The 14,146-nt window shown below is 37.4% G+C and overlaps 2 protein-coding genes across 6 annotated transcripts in view; both read right to left on the bottom strand.

The window, feature by feature from the left end:
• The window catches only part of LOC139978759 (ribitol-5-phosphate transferase FKTN-like), a 38,328-nt gene extending 36,326 nt beyond the window's left edge, over positions 1–2,002 (bottom strand). For 2 of the 5 annotated variants that reach the window (XM_071989241.1, XM_071989249.1), the window contains exon 1: positions 584–810. The gene's annotated coding sequence lies outside the window, so the exon portion shown is untranslated. Of the gene's footprint in view, positions 1–583; positions 814–1,828 lie in introns of those variants that run through there. The other 3 variants (XM_071989265.1, XM_071989257.1, XM_071989274.1) reach the window with 3 other exon arrangements.
• A 1,503-nt stretch (positions 2,003–3,505) lies between these two features.
• Positions 3,506–11,300, bottom strand: LOC139972896 (dehydrogenase/reductase SDR family member 4-like). The gene is made up of 10 exons (XM_071979208.1): positions 11,182–11,300; positions 10,258–10,322; positions 9,446–9,623; positions 8,608–8,685; positions 8,367–8,390; positions 7,811–7,881; positions 7,181–7,244; positions 5,783–5,917; positions 5,249–5,322; positions 3,506–4,551 (listed from the first exon to the last, which is right to left on the bottom strand). The coding sequence occupies exons 2-10, from the start codon at positions 10,311–10,313 to the stop codon at positions 4,431–4,433; spliced, it is 801 nt and encodes a 266-aa protein (XP_071835309.1). The 5' UTR covers positions 10,314–10,322; positions 11,182–11,300; the 3' UTR covers positions 3,506–4,430.
• Between the last annotated feature and the right edge of the window lie 2,846 nt (positions 11,301–14,146).

The raw sequence follows: 14,146 nt of genomic DNA on the forward strand, positions 1-14,146 counted from the left end.
CCCTAGGTGTTGTTTTATGCAGTGCTGTAAATACTTTTTTTCAATAAAATAAAGATGCCGTGCTGTACATACATGTATGCATAGGCCCTACTTATTTATTTTCCTCCTCCAATATTTGCTTCATCTAGGCCTATGTAAATAATATAGTACATGTACATGCTCCTTACAGTATTTATCTGGCCTCCAGATGAATAGTATGGGAATATTTCCTTTTATAACGGCAACAGGTGGTATATTACGAGTGATACTGATTGCCTTATGTTAGAATGTTAGTGACATAAATTCATCCTGCTGGATAGAGAGAGAGGGGGAATGAGGTACAACAGGACACATTCCCTTATTCTCCAGGCAACTATGTGAATAGTTAAGACACCGCTCCTTATATCGGTTGATGTGGGATTACCAAGAAGGCCTTTTCTTCATTCCGACGGCTGCGGACGAATAAAATGGTGCCTTTTCACACACTGCTTAGTTTTAATTTGGTGTCGCGAAACTCACTGCTGTACACAGTGAAGCATAGGCTAAAACAGTAACGATAAAACGGTATAGGCCTAACTCCCAAACTACACAACATCATACTCACCTCAAATTATAGCACAATCCATGATCGGTGCTCAGGATTTTGAAGGAGATAAGAAAGATCGATTGGCGGTAACTTCATGGAAATTAAAAGAACACGGAACACAGTGAATGACACAAAGAATAATACAGTTTAGTAAAACTAGAGATAGCCCAAAGGCCTGGTGGACTGCTGTTGCTAACTACAGACAGTTCCGTCACACGTAGGTAACTACTGATGACATGTTGAATGGTAAACACGAATTTTGTTACCGATGTGAAGTTAGTTACTTATTCCGCGTTCCTGGATCCTGCGATGTTTACGGACCTTTCCTAGGAGATTTGTAGTAGATTGAAAGATCATTACGTTGGTCCATAAATTGGAAACGTCATGTTGTTTTCTTTCGAAATTTCCGCTTACTTTTCTAGATCACGCCGACTTTTCTTTTACAAATTCGGCATTTTGTTTTACTTATTTAGAAGTTTTTGAGCTTTCTCCATTTAAAAATCCAGCCTTTCACAGACCTCAAAATTATGACCATTTACAAAATAATTTAAATCAACTTCCTTAGTTCTTATCTCAAAGTTTTGACCATAACCTCGTAATTACGTAACTGTTTCCCTCGAAATTTCGACTTTTCATAGAAAACTGTTGACACTTTTATGTCAAATGTATCAGTTTTTCATCAAAAGTCCAAATATCTACGTGGTAAAATTCCAAGTGATCACGTGGTTTACTCTTTAAATTTCTACTTCATACCGGCTTTTTCACCGAAATTGTGATTTTTTGTAACGAAATTTCCACGAATGTCAGTATTTCGGTTGCGTTAATATTTTTGTCTCTTTATGCTTAAAATTTTGAGAAAAAGTTGAAACTTCGACGGATAATAGGATATGTCAAATGAAAATAATAATTGCCTTATACACCTCTGTTTGATATTGCATTGTCACTCTTATTTGTTTATCATTAAACTGGAGTTTAATCAAACATCGTGGATAATTATCAGTTGATTGCATGCACTTTCACAGATCGGATACACAAAGTGTCGTGCAATATGCTAGTCTGGTCAGGTGGAAAGTTGCATACGGTTACGGAGTGTATCATTTTTAAAAATGAAACACAAGCAGCATATGTAAGGCAACAGTTTGTATTGATTCTGAGCATTTATCCATTCCATATAGGCGTATCACATTTCAGACAACACATAGATTAATTCTCGTACTTGATTCAAATACTTTTGTGAAATTAACAAGAAACAGAGACACGTACCTGCATTGACTAACCGTGTATTATAAGGCACGGACCGGTATTTTTCGCAGACACTGGAATTAACTCTAGTCCATATTATGTACGGAATACGTAAGAAGCTATAGGCCTACGGTACGTGACGCTGTCGGATAGAGCACTGAGTTATGAGAATATGCTACGACGATCCGTCTTCCTGACTTTTGACTATTCTGCCAGTCTTCTCCGCATGTTTAACTAAGCTGAGAAGTATATATACCTAACAGTATAAGTGAGTCTTCGAATGCCGATGGCTAACATCGTTGGTCACCATAGAAATTGGTCACTCATATAAGTGGAGGTCGCTATTCCAGAAAACCCGTATGCTTACCACATAAACAGGAGAAACTTTTCTTCCTTTTGTCGTAGCTGGTGTCCGTCTTCTGTAATCCAGTATTCTACCTAAAAGTGACACGCAGGCTTTCAATTGTCCTTTTGGCTAAGATCAATTGTAGCATTGTGTTCCCCTTCTGTAGTGGAAGCGTGATAAACACTTGACGATGATCACTAAGTCACGAACCCGATACACACAGAGAACACAGTAACTACTATAAATGTACCACAGTAAAAACTGAATCGGTATCATGTGCTATAAGGATTACAGTACAACTGAGGATCTGTGTAATCCCAACAAATCCAGCTTGATGCATTTTTTTTTATTACACATATACTCAGTTCTTACTGTAATCCTAATTGCACATGCCAGCGATGCATCAGATTTATCAGCACAATCCAGTTTTTATTGCTGTGTGCATGAAGCTTGAAAATTTACAGAAGTTACTGTAATCTCTGTGTGAATCGAAGTTGAGCCACAATCTCGATGCAAAGGGACTGGGGTTGAGCTAGTGGATCATTCGGTTCGTTGATTGGTTTCATAATCAAGGTTCTTTCCTGGGTGATTTTTCTTAAAAATTGTATTAAATCCGAAGGGGTGACAATCAGTCAGCGATGCATTTAAAACAACAGTATATAGGATATACCACAGAAGATGGAAGCGGAAACAGCTTTCTAAATTTATGAAAACGTTATTTCTCGTTGCCTCTTGTGGGTGCAGTGCGAGAAAATGTTATCAAATTTTATTGGTGAGGTGGCATTTATGTGTGATACCATACATCGTACAGTGCAAACCTGTAGCCAGGAATTATGAGAGAGAGAGACACAGACGATCTAAGGAGGTACTGAATACTTGTGTCCTTTACCTTTGGAAATTTTATTCAGAAAATGCAAAGATTCTTCCAAAAAGGCCAACAATTAATTTCATACGATAAAAGTTAATACTTGCAGTACACAAATGTAGGACACCGCTCCCTTAGACGGTCATCAGCCAACATTTGGTCCTCGCCCCTCCCCCCCCCCCCCACCACCACCACGACCAATTTCGATATCCGGCCTACGGGCCTGGGATAGTGTACCGACATGGGGTACACTTACCTTTCTGAAAGCGTTATTTATTTGGATAGTTCACACAGAAGTAATGAATGTGACGAAAATAGTACTTGCCGAGGGCGATCAGTATATGCAAAAACTGTGTTCGCCACATCAGAAAGTTCTCAAATACCTTTAACAAATATTCAGATGAAAGATATATATATATATATATATATATATATATATATATATATATATATATATATATATATATATATATATATATGGGTTAAAATTTCGATGTCAATATACTTTAAACCAAAATTTACTTCCCCGCGACGATCATGTGCACTTCATACCTAGCAACCCGACATCAAAAAACTTTCATTAATGATTTTCAGAGAATAATACCCAAATTGTTCTTATTTTATTGTTTACATATTTTTACATCAAAAAAGAAGTCTATAAAATACTGACTAATTACAATTTATTTACAAGCCGTTAAAGTTGTCAATTGGACTTCTTGCCCTATTGTAAGTTTACAATTACATTTTACATAGATTTTTAAGCTGTTCCGGAGGCCGTAAGGTCAGTAACGGCTCTTTGGGTTCAGACAGAACAATTTCAAACAACGCACGAAATTTATCGAGATGTTTCCCTAAGTCTATACACATATCATACACTGCACGAGTCAGCATATACTCGCCGTACTGCATCCACGTGCATTTGTGGTATATGTCAGCAAAAATGCCAATACGAATGTTATATATAATGAGCATAGGATAGACACTATATCTTCTGTTCATGTAAACTGAAGGACATAAAACTAAGGTTTGATCGAGTCAGTTATTATTCCATAATATTTAAATACTAGCACCACAAAAGTTTACATATGATATTCAAGGATTTTAGTTGTTTTTTTTTTTTCTACTCGACGTCATTTCCACCGCCCCACCCATTTTCTTCTCACAATCATATTTTGTCATGCACTTTTCAAAAATCCTTATACTTTCTGAAAAATACTCTCTTAGTATAGCCCTTAAATATGTACGTGAGTTTTGCATTGCATTTAATTTCGAGAGAGAAAAAAAATGTTTTACCGAATTTTGTCAAATATATTTACAACTTTATGTCATAAAGAAGCAACGTTTGTCAGAAATACAATTCTTATGTCTATTTACACACATCTTGTAAAAATTGCCTGATGAATTTCAGAATTTCAGAACGCTCTTAACAGGGGAAATCCTCCTCCAGCAATGAGGATTTGTCCATTGATGTAGGAAGCATCACTTGAGAGCAAGAAAGCTGCCACAGATGCAATCTCTTCTGGTTCTCCAAGTCTATACAAAAACAATTATAAGAGGAAACATAATCATCAGGAAAACACAAGTTTAACGATATATGCATTATGAAATGAAAACAAAAAATAAAGCTTCGACATATATGTAAGATGGTATAGCCATTATATTGAAATCGAAATGCTTCAGTGACCTACACCTTTTTCTCTGGGCATCAAAAAGATATCGTGAAACATGTATAGGTGTCGGGAAGCAGAGTTGAAGGGCATGCACTTCGGCCCACCCCTCCTCAGGCGCCCCAATTCAGAAAAGGGACACTAACTTAGAGGATGCTGAACTTAGTTTTTTCCGGACATAATACTCTTGCACGTTGGCTCATCTCTTCCAGAAACATATGGATTCAAACGCATATTGTTTTCATATCAAAAGGACATAGAGTGAGAAGAGAATGATGGGAAATCAGACGAAGTAGTTGTGGAAGATGGAATTACGCCTCCCCCCCCCCACCTCCCCATCCACCACCGTCTCTGGTGGCTTTATATAATTTACAAAATAACTATTAACAGTAGTATTGTGTGTATAACAGTACTGTTCGTGCTTAACCTATATATTGTTATTGATACATTTGTTGTTATGTTAAGTTGTTATTTATCGTACATCGATATTTTATAAGTTCTACTCTGATTTTCTATAATCTTTTTCTTCCTTTTGTTTTAATTTTAATGAAGGAAAAATTTACCGAGAGGCAGCATCGACTCCAAGTTTAATTCCGGTGATGTCAGCATATTTCTTGAAATGGCCACTTCCTAATCCCTATGAAGATACGAAAATACAGTGAGTGATCAATACATTACGACAAATTTTACGACTTTTATGATTCTAATATAGGCCTACTAAATATATGTCATATACAAGCATTTCATCTATTTATAATGTAAAAAAAGAATCTCAAGAAACATATGAAAATGAATTTCCACTCAAGTGGAGACACGGCTATGCAACAATTTTTTATTTTTTTTAATTTTTTTTTATTTTGCAGGCTGCAAGAAGAAAAAAAACAGTCACTCTTCCAACGGTTGCAATAACAACAGTATTATAGACTAATGTATTTGGCGTTGTGTGTAATTGGTGCATGTTATGTGTGGGATGAGAGGACGTGAAACAACGTTGTTATTGCATAAAGTATACGCTATAGATATCGTATGCTATAGTGTGCGACAGCTGTATACATGTACAATATTTTCAGAAATCCAAAATGAAAGACTTCACCTACCCCTTGTAAAAATGGTGTTTTGATGAGACCGGGTGCAACACAGTTTATTCTGATATTTCGGTTGAACAAATCACGGGCTACGTGCTGCGTCACTGATATCAAACACAGTTTGCTGACGCAATACAAGAGAATGTTCTGGATTTCAAACGAAAACAACAACAACAAAAATCATGAGATTGAATTACCATGTTAGTAATTATGTATTGTAGGCCTAAAGTATTTGCTTCGGTCTGACACAAAGTGAAATATGGAATGTTATGATCGCTATGATATAGTTTTAATACAGCAAGCAAGACTTGACAAATGTCGGTTTTATTATTCATGTTTTTCTAACCGCATGAAGAAAATATGAGAATGCATTAATTCCAAAATCCGATTGGGTTCCCATTTGTACGGAACAGTTTATTGTATATAGCTGTTCCATGTCAATCTTATGGGAATTGGAAATACGCTTGTGTAACGTAACCTATAAAGCAGAACTACACAGCGTTACTTGAACACGAACAGGCTAGACTTGTGAAAAGTCGTTTCTCTTCCTGACCACATGAAATAAGTTGTTTTACATTCTCCTACCACGATTCCGCATTCATTTCCTACACGTTGAAACAGTGTAATAAAGAAACATGTGTCGATCTGATAAAACTAGTCGAAATCGATATGTAATTTTAGCAAAGGCATTGAATGAGCAGTAAGCTTGACCCAAGTCGTTTCTGCGCATGAACGTGTGGATTAAGTTTTGTCATCGTTGGCAATTATCTTTAGTGCCGTGTATCAAATGGCATACGTATATTGTTTATATATAAGCAGTCTCACCAGGCTGTTTTCAAAAATCGATATAGGAATACAAATAACATTTTGACAGCCACAAGAATGAATAAAAACATGATTTATGTAATAAAATGAGGAAAGCTCTTTTGGCGATAAGGTTTCATTCCAATGTATTAAAAGTTGCACTTATAGTATACTGTGTCTTGTGACAAGTTGATATTTAGTATAAAAAATTATAAACATTATAACTCACTGGTTGATGTAGTAAATGGGAATGGAATACTTATCTTAACAACTTGAGTCATTTTATTTGCATGAATTGCTGATTTAGTGAAAACGAAGTACCCGGATACTGTGGGTTGAATTGTATACACCACAGTTATGCGGCATATAACTAAGTGAAGCTAGGGATGTTGATGTTTGTCATAATGAACATAATTTTAAAGTTGTATGGTATGGAGTTACCTTTGTAACTATTTGCAAAGATACATGACTTACCTTTGTAACTATTTGCACAGATTCATGACTTACCTTTGTAACTATTTGCACAGATTCATAACTTACCTTTGTAACTATTTGCACAGTTTCATGACTTACCTTTGTTACTATTTGCACAGATGCATGACTTACCTTTGTAACTATTTGCACAGATTCATAAGCTGCAGCCGTTGCATTTGTAAGAATAGAACCACCTCTGAAATAGGACAGGGGAAAAATTCACGACATGTTTTCTGTGTTTGTTTGTTTTTCTTTATTTATTTTTATTTTTGTAGTAAAACAATCAGATATTGCCGTGTTAACGTCATCGCCATGTGCTTAAAATGTATTCGAGAGTTTCAATAATCGTGTACTTAGTGAGTGAATAGTCATAACAAAAGAGACAAACTGCCCGCACATTATGATTCGTTACATATTGTTATAAACATAAATTGATGTATCCCGTTATACTGACATGATACAACCAGGGAGCTGCTAGAGTCAAGCTCTCTGGTGCAACTGTACCGTGGACCTACAGGTGTCCTGGTTGTTAACACATTTATTGGTTTAAAAATGTTGTTGCTGTTTTGCTATCACTAATTCACCGCTGCATTATATGTGCCGTATACCGATACCATTTTAATTAACATGTCCGATTTCATCTCAAAATGTGCATAAATCACAATTTTTATCTGTTAATACCGTACTTTCACACAGGCATTTAAACTTGTGAAAACAAGAAGAATTTTGGATGGAAGAAGAAACTAAGAATTTATCACTTACTTTTTTGAATCGAACGCTGGCAGACATTCTTGAATGAACTGGAAATTGGCTTTGACGTTAAGGGCGAATGCCTAAAAATGAATGGAGGAAAAGTTAATTGAATCGCCATGGTAACAAGATCTCGAAAACAAATATTTAAAATATTTAAGCTGCCATACGCAGATTTTTCTTCAGCATTGAAATATTGTATTCCTTTATTTGTTTAATAAAGTATCAACCTTCCCCAATCCGTCAATGATTTTGAAAAACGACTAGTGTAAAAAAAAAAAAACTTAGTCTCTAATCAGTCAACTTTTTGGATAGTGTCAGAATATTCTGCAGCTTCGTTAAATTTACAAGCTGTCCTTTATGTAGTGTGTAAGGGTCATTAGTATACCACCCTACACCCACCCGACCCTCACCCCGACCCCACCCGACCCCACCCCACCCGACCCCACCAGACCCCACCCGAAAGTATATGCCCTAATATGGTGTAAGTTATCCATGAATTAAACCATGTTTAAGATATCTGTACGGCGATGCCGTTTTAATTACTCTTTTTGTCCATTTAACTTACGTTATGAAATTCCTTCTCTGTTACCTGGGAATTTATGAAAAGGAAAAAAAAAAGAAATATAAATATAATAACAAGTTATCCAAATTCTAAAAGTAGAGTTGAAGATGATTAATGAAGTTTATGGGGTACATGGGGAATCATATACGTGTCTTGTTTAATTCTAATAAATTTACATAGGTTATAGTTATGATGATTAGCGATTTATTTTTAATTTGTAATTTAAGTTTTAATTTATACTTACATCAAGAAGTGATCCGTTGTGTGGGCTTGACCCTGCACTAAGGAAGACACAGTCCAGCTGACCATATTTATCTAAAGCCTGAAAGAGAATATAACATAATTATATGCATATGTATTGACAGCATTACTTTGTTGGTTACATGATTAAGTTCTGTGTATATCATTTAATTTCTTAGATACATATGCATGGTTTAAGACAAAAGTTGCCATCTTATTTGGTTCAGCCACTGAATTGGTGAACTAACTTGTGTCTACATGTCGTAAACATCTTGTAACTATGTAACAAAACGTAAACAAAGCGATTGTGCGAAATATCCAATCCCCCACCCAACCCGTAGTAGAGGTCCTGCATGGTCTTCTTTCCCCACATAATGCAAACAATCCCGACTGACGATCGGAGGGGGAGAACACCCCCAACCATCCAACCCCAGTAGAACAGTACCACCAAACCCACCCACCCAACCTCCCCCCCCCCCCACCCAACCTGTAGTAGTGGTCCTGGTCTTCTTTACCCACGGAATGCAAAAAATCCAGACTGACGATCGGAGGTAGAGAACAGTCCCCACCATCCAACCCCTCACCCAACCCACCCACCCAACCCCCACCCCCCAACCAACCCGTAGTAGTGGTCCTTGTGTGCTTACCCCACAGAATGCAAAAATACCGACTGACGATCGGAGGTGGAGAACACGGCCCACTATCCAACCCCCAACCCACCCAACCCACCCAACCCCCATCCCTTGTACACTCAACTGGAACTTAGAGCTTCCAGTTGAACGTTTGTGTTTTCCAGCCCAAATACACAAAACATATATTAGCATGAATACACAGAAACTTACGAATTTGATTAATTTTTTTCGATCTGCCATCACTGCTTGGTCACTTGCGATTCCTGCTACCTCTATTCCTTCGTCTTTAAGTGTTTTGACAGCTGCCTGGACGTTAACCTCTTTCCGGCTGCTCACTATAACTTTACATCCTTCCAGACCAAGACGTTTCGCAGACGCCAAACCAATCCTGTGGCAGATGCAAAATACTTTCAATGGTGGTTCACGGTCACATGGTCGGCGGGAAAGGGTTCGACCTTGGGGTAGGGGTGCAACAGTGAGGGGTAGTGGGACATTTGACTTTGATTTATGGGGCTAAAGTTGTCTCGAAACTTTCGAGCAAAATAGATTCTCTGTGCACTTCTTATACTACAATTTTTTTTTCCATAAATGAATGGCACTTTTTAAGTATATTTTGTTTCTGAATGTTCCATAGTTATTCACTTTTGAATTACAATTTTATTTACTTCAAGTTTAGATGAAAAGGGCACCTATAACATATCAAGAGGCCACCTTTTAATAACGAAAATGGCTATGAGGAGAGATATTTGCTAACCAAAGAAACGTAGGGACTTCTTATTTAAGAAAAGAAACACTTCTTGGGGGAAAGTCTAAAAAGTTAGAGGGTAGACCCCATTTTAGGGTGCACAAAACCAAAGACTTATTGTCCGCCCGCATACCCGATTAGTGCAAGATTGTGGACCGAATATTTTGTCTGTTTGGTCTTTCATTAGATAGGCCAACTTTGGCCCGCGGGCCATCTATTAAGAACTGCTGGCATATTAAGACTACAAAATGCAGGTCAGCTTGTAATGTCAACTCACCCACTGGTAGATCCAGTCAGAATTGCTACCTTTCCTGCAAATCTTTCGAGTGGCATTTTGATTTACTGAAGGAGAACAACAAGGTTAAAGGTTACATGGGTAACTCTTCAAGTACTGATAAATAATACTTGGATGGGAAATTGAGGGCAGCATTGTCAGTCAGAGGGGAAATGTTCAGTAGGGGGATTTTTTTCTCAAAATTCCAAAGTAATTATATTATTAGCAAAAACTTGCTTTTAGACTATAGTCCTACTGTATGTAGTCTAAATATGCCACATAACGCATCATTTGACGTCTGTAAACTGTGAACTTTTCCAGAGGACAACCCCCAGACCACACAACCCAAATCCCCACCCCACCCCAGACCATCCAACCCCCCCCCCATAAATACCCGCTAAATGAGAGTCGCATTCAACGTGCAGCCAGATCCCTCCTCAAAATATCAATCTTACCTTCGGCAAGGGAAGCTGATATATCTCTGATGTCACATATGATCATGAATCGATGACAACATATGCGTAAGGAACGCGAAAAGAGTTTGTCGATGGGTACGACTTTTGTACATTACTGTAATATATGATATATCAGATTTTAGTTCAACAAAAAGTACTCTAGAGTTTTGACTTTCAGAAACGTCTCACGAACCCCTTGGGATGGACTCACGCACCCCTGGGGGTTCATGCACCCCAGTTAGTTTATTGATTTGATACAATCATATTACAATTTAAAGAAGTCATTATCATCATCATGTAATAAGATTGTTGGACTCCGTATATAACTGTAAACGGTTTAATTGCCTAAACGTTATTTCAAAAAGCCAACTGAACTTGAATCGATCAAAGTAAACGAGTTTTTGTTCTATGAATTGTTTATATATAAATATTTCATGATAAAACAGTTACAAGAAAGAAATGGTTTACTTACGGTTTCTTCCACTTAGAGATACGAAATTACGATGTAAGATGGTTATGCCTTACGTACAGCTGTACAGTGACATCAAACTACGACGTTCTCAGATTCTGGCAAGAAAATAAACGAAAAATAGTCAACTAGAATCGATTTATATTATCTCTGTGGTCAATGTTTGGACAAAACTTTGTTTGAAGAGCTAAACTTAGACCACTTTACTTAATCCGGTCTGTTAGGTCACACATGGTGTTCAGTGCGCTTAACTGTAAAGCTTAAAGTGATATAAATTCATATCAGAGACAATGGTGCTATGAGGGCACAAGGGGCACGTGCCCCCACCCCCACCCCCCCCCCCCCCAGATATGTAAAACGAAACCCTAAAAACAGTGTTACTTTTCATAAATTAAAAGTACACTATTTTGTTTGGTAACACAATAATGAACCCTTTTCCTCCATTTTGTACGTAAAAAGTGCCAATATTAGAATTTGGTATATATAGCATACAGATCATAGTATAGGCTAATTCCATTTATATAGCAATCTCGTCTTTGTATTAGTGAGTTATTGGAAAAGCATAAACCGCACTTGCTAAAGTCAATTTTCACGTACTGACAATTTAAAGTACTTTCTTTTTTTACCTGCAGTTTATATTGCTGAAACAGCAGTTTATATTTGCTCACCACGATTGTATAGCTAAATCTTCACATTTTAGTCAATATTGAGAATATATAGGCTACCTGGTAATTATTGAAGCACGAATTATTGAAGCAGAAGCTTGCATTCATATCTTGACGATTATTGCATATACCCTCAACGCGGAGGAATTCCAATGAATTAATTAAACTAGAACACATACATCATAACTGTGATATACCCCCATGCAGAAGCATGTGTTTTATCAAGGGAGAAGTATGTCTTTAGAAGCAGGGACGTAGCCAGACATTTGAAAAGGTGGGGGGGGGGGGAGGAGCAGAATTTCCAAAGGGGCACTGTTCACATAGAAAGCATTATTAGAGCCGTGGTTTTACAAAGAAAAATTTTGCCCTAAATGCCTACCACACGTTGCAGGAAATAAACAATAATAAGAGTACTGTATTGAGTAGCAGATTTTTAGAGGAAAGATTAAAGGGTCGCTTAGCTTCCTTCAACCTGAAGAGAGGACCTGCAACAATTTTTCCTGCTTTTCGTTAAATTTTATTTTTCCGGGTACTTAAATGGGTGGGGGGGTGCTTGCGTCCACTGCCCCCACCCCGACTACATTCCTGTCCAGAAGTGTATTTAATGTCATGTTAACATCTTATATAAATATATATATATATATATATATATATATATATATATATTTATATATATTTATATATATATATATATATATATGTATATATATATATATATATATATATATATATATATATATATATATATACATATATATATATATGTCATGCTGTGTTGTGTTCCTTTAAATGGTCAACCATATAACGGTATGCTTCTCTTGAATAGGCCTTAAAAGGCAGAAACTAAATGGATAATTGATACCAAAGTCCATAGATAAGTTTACTTGTTTAACGGACTTGTCCAGAGCTTATCGCTTGTTTTAAGTTTTAAGGAGACAAATTTAGAATCCTTGTTTCTATTTCTGAAAAGTGAATAACAAAACACTTGTGTGTCATCTTAACGAATTGTCTGTATTTGTGATAAGGAGTTAAAAAGTTGTGGGTAATTGAACGGCTGACTGTGGAATGCAATAACTTAAAATGGTTACTTTATGTGTAAATCAGTGCCGTGCGCAAGGGGGGGGGGGGGCTGGGTGTCGGAGGGGGGTGTTGGCTTACAAGGGGTCATCCCTCACCTCCATCGTTATTAGTGGCAAAAACGTTCAGTAGGAGTTTTTTCAACACTATTTATTAGCACAACTTTGCGTTAAAAACAAAACAAAAATACTTGGCGTTAAGTCCTGATTTATGGTCAAATATGCTTCAGAATGCACTTGTGGCGTCTAAAGTATTTAGGGGGAGGGGTGGACCCAAGATCTTCATACAAGGCTTCAAAGACCCCACAACTATGCTATGTGTTTTTCTTTATCCGCCTACAGCACGCTAATAAGGTTCAATCCCCCTACAGTAGGGGAAGTTTGGATTTTCCCCTTGCCCCTCCCTCGCCCCCCCCCCCACCCAACTCCCGCGCGGACCTTTGAAATGTCTGTGACCGTCAACGATATTAACATGTTTGGGATATGTAAAGAGATGAGTCCAACAAATTAATCCGGCTGATTTTTTCGATAAGTTTCCTTCAAGCTGTTATCGGGATGTTTATACCGTTTGTGTACCAAAAATAAACATGAAAAAATCAAGAGCGCTGTCGAAGAAGTTCAACTACTAAAATATCAGTTATTTCTTCCTTAATCTTGCTGTTTCTAAACAGGGCGTAGCCAGGTTTATGGTGTGGGTGGGGGGTGGGGATCGCCATTCTGGGGGAAGTGTAAAAGGGGAGGAGGTGTCCCCCTTTTGAAAAATTTTGTTTTGCGAAAAGGTCTTAGATACAAAATGGTGCTATCATTTCCATTTTTTTAAACTACATTCGTGTACCAAACATTTTTTTGGGGGGTACACAAACGTTAACAATATGAGGGGAAAAAACGAGAGAATAATGTGGTCGAAAACCATCCGATAATATCACATATGTTTTAGGTAACCGTTCATTACATTCAATTTCGTGGTTTACCCCCCCCCCCCTACCCCCGCACGTATCGCACATATTCTTGAGGTGACTTGTCATTACATTCTCTTTGGTAGTTGACATTCTCCCCCCCCCCCCCTCATCATCGGCCCCATCCCCCAGGTTCGAGTACATTTAGATTTTGTGTTCCCTTTGATTTTTCACCATCGCCCGATGCGTCCAAAAAAACCCACCCCAAACCCCGCTGGCGACGCCACTGCTTCTAAACTTGAATTATATTACAAATGAATGCATCATAAAT

This window comes from Apostichopus japonicus, chromosome 2 (genome assembly GCF_037975245.1).
Source record: "Apostichopus japonicus isolate 1M-3 chromosome 2, ASM3797524v1, whole genome shotgun sequence".
Classification (NCBI taxonomy): domain Eukaryota; kingdom Metazoa; phylum Echinodermata; class Holothuroidea; order Aspidochirotida; family Stichopodidae; genus Apostichopus; species Apostichopus japonicus.

What these genes read in the sequence shown, in the direction of transcription:
- LOC139972896 (XM_071979208.1), bottom strand. Translation starts at nt 10,313, where the DNA reads ATGCCACTCGAAAGATTTGCAGGAAAGGTAGCAATTCTGACTGGATCT. An exon ending in ACAACGGATCACTTCTTGAT is followed by an intron (nt 8,391 to 8,607) that starts GTAAGTATAAAT and finishes ATAAATTCCCAG; the next exon opens with GTAACAGAGAAGGAATTTCA. An exon ending in GGAGTCGATGCTGCCTCTCG is followed by an intron (nt 4,552 to 5,248) that starts GTAAATTTTTCC and finishes GTTTTTGTATAG; the next exon opens with ACTTGGAGAACCAGAAGAGA.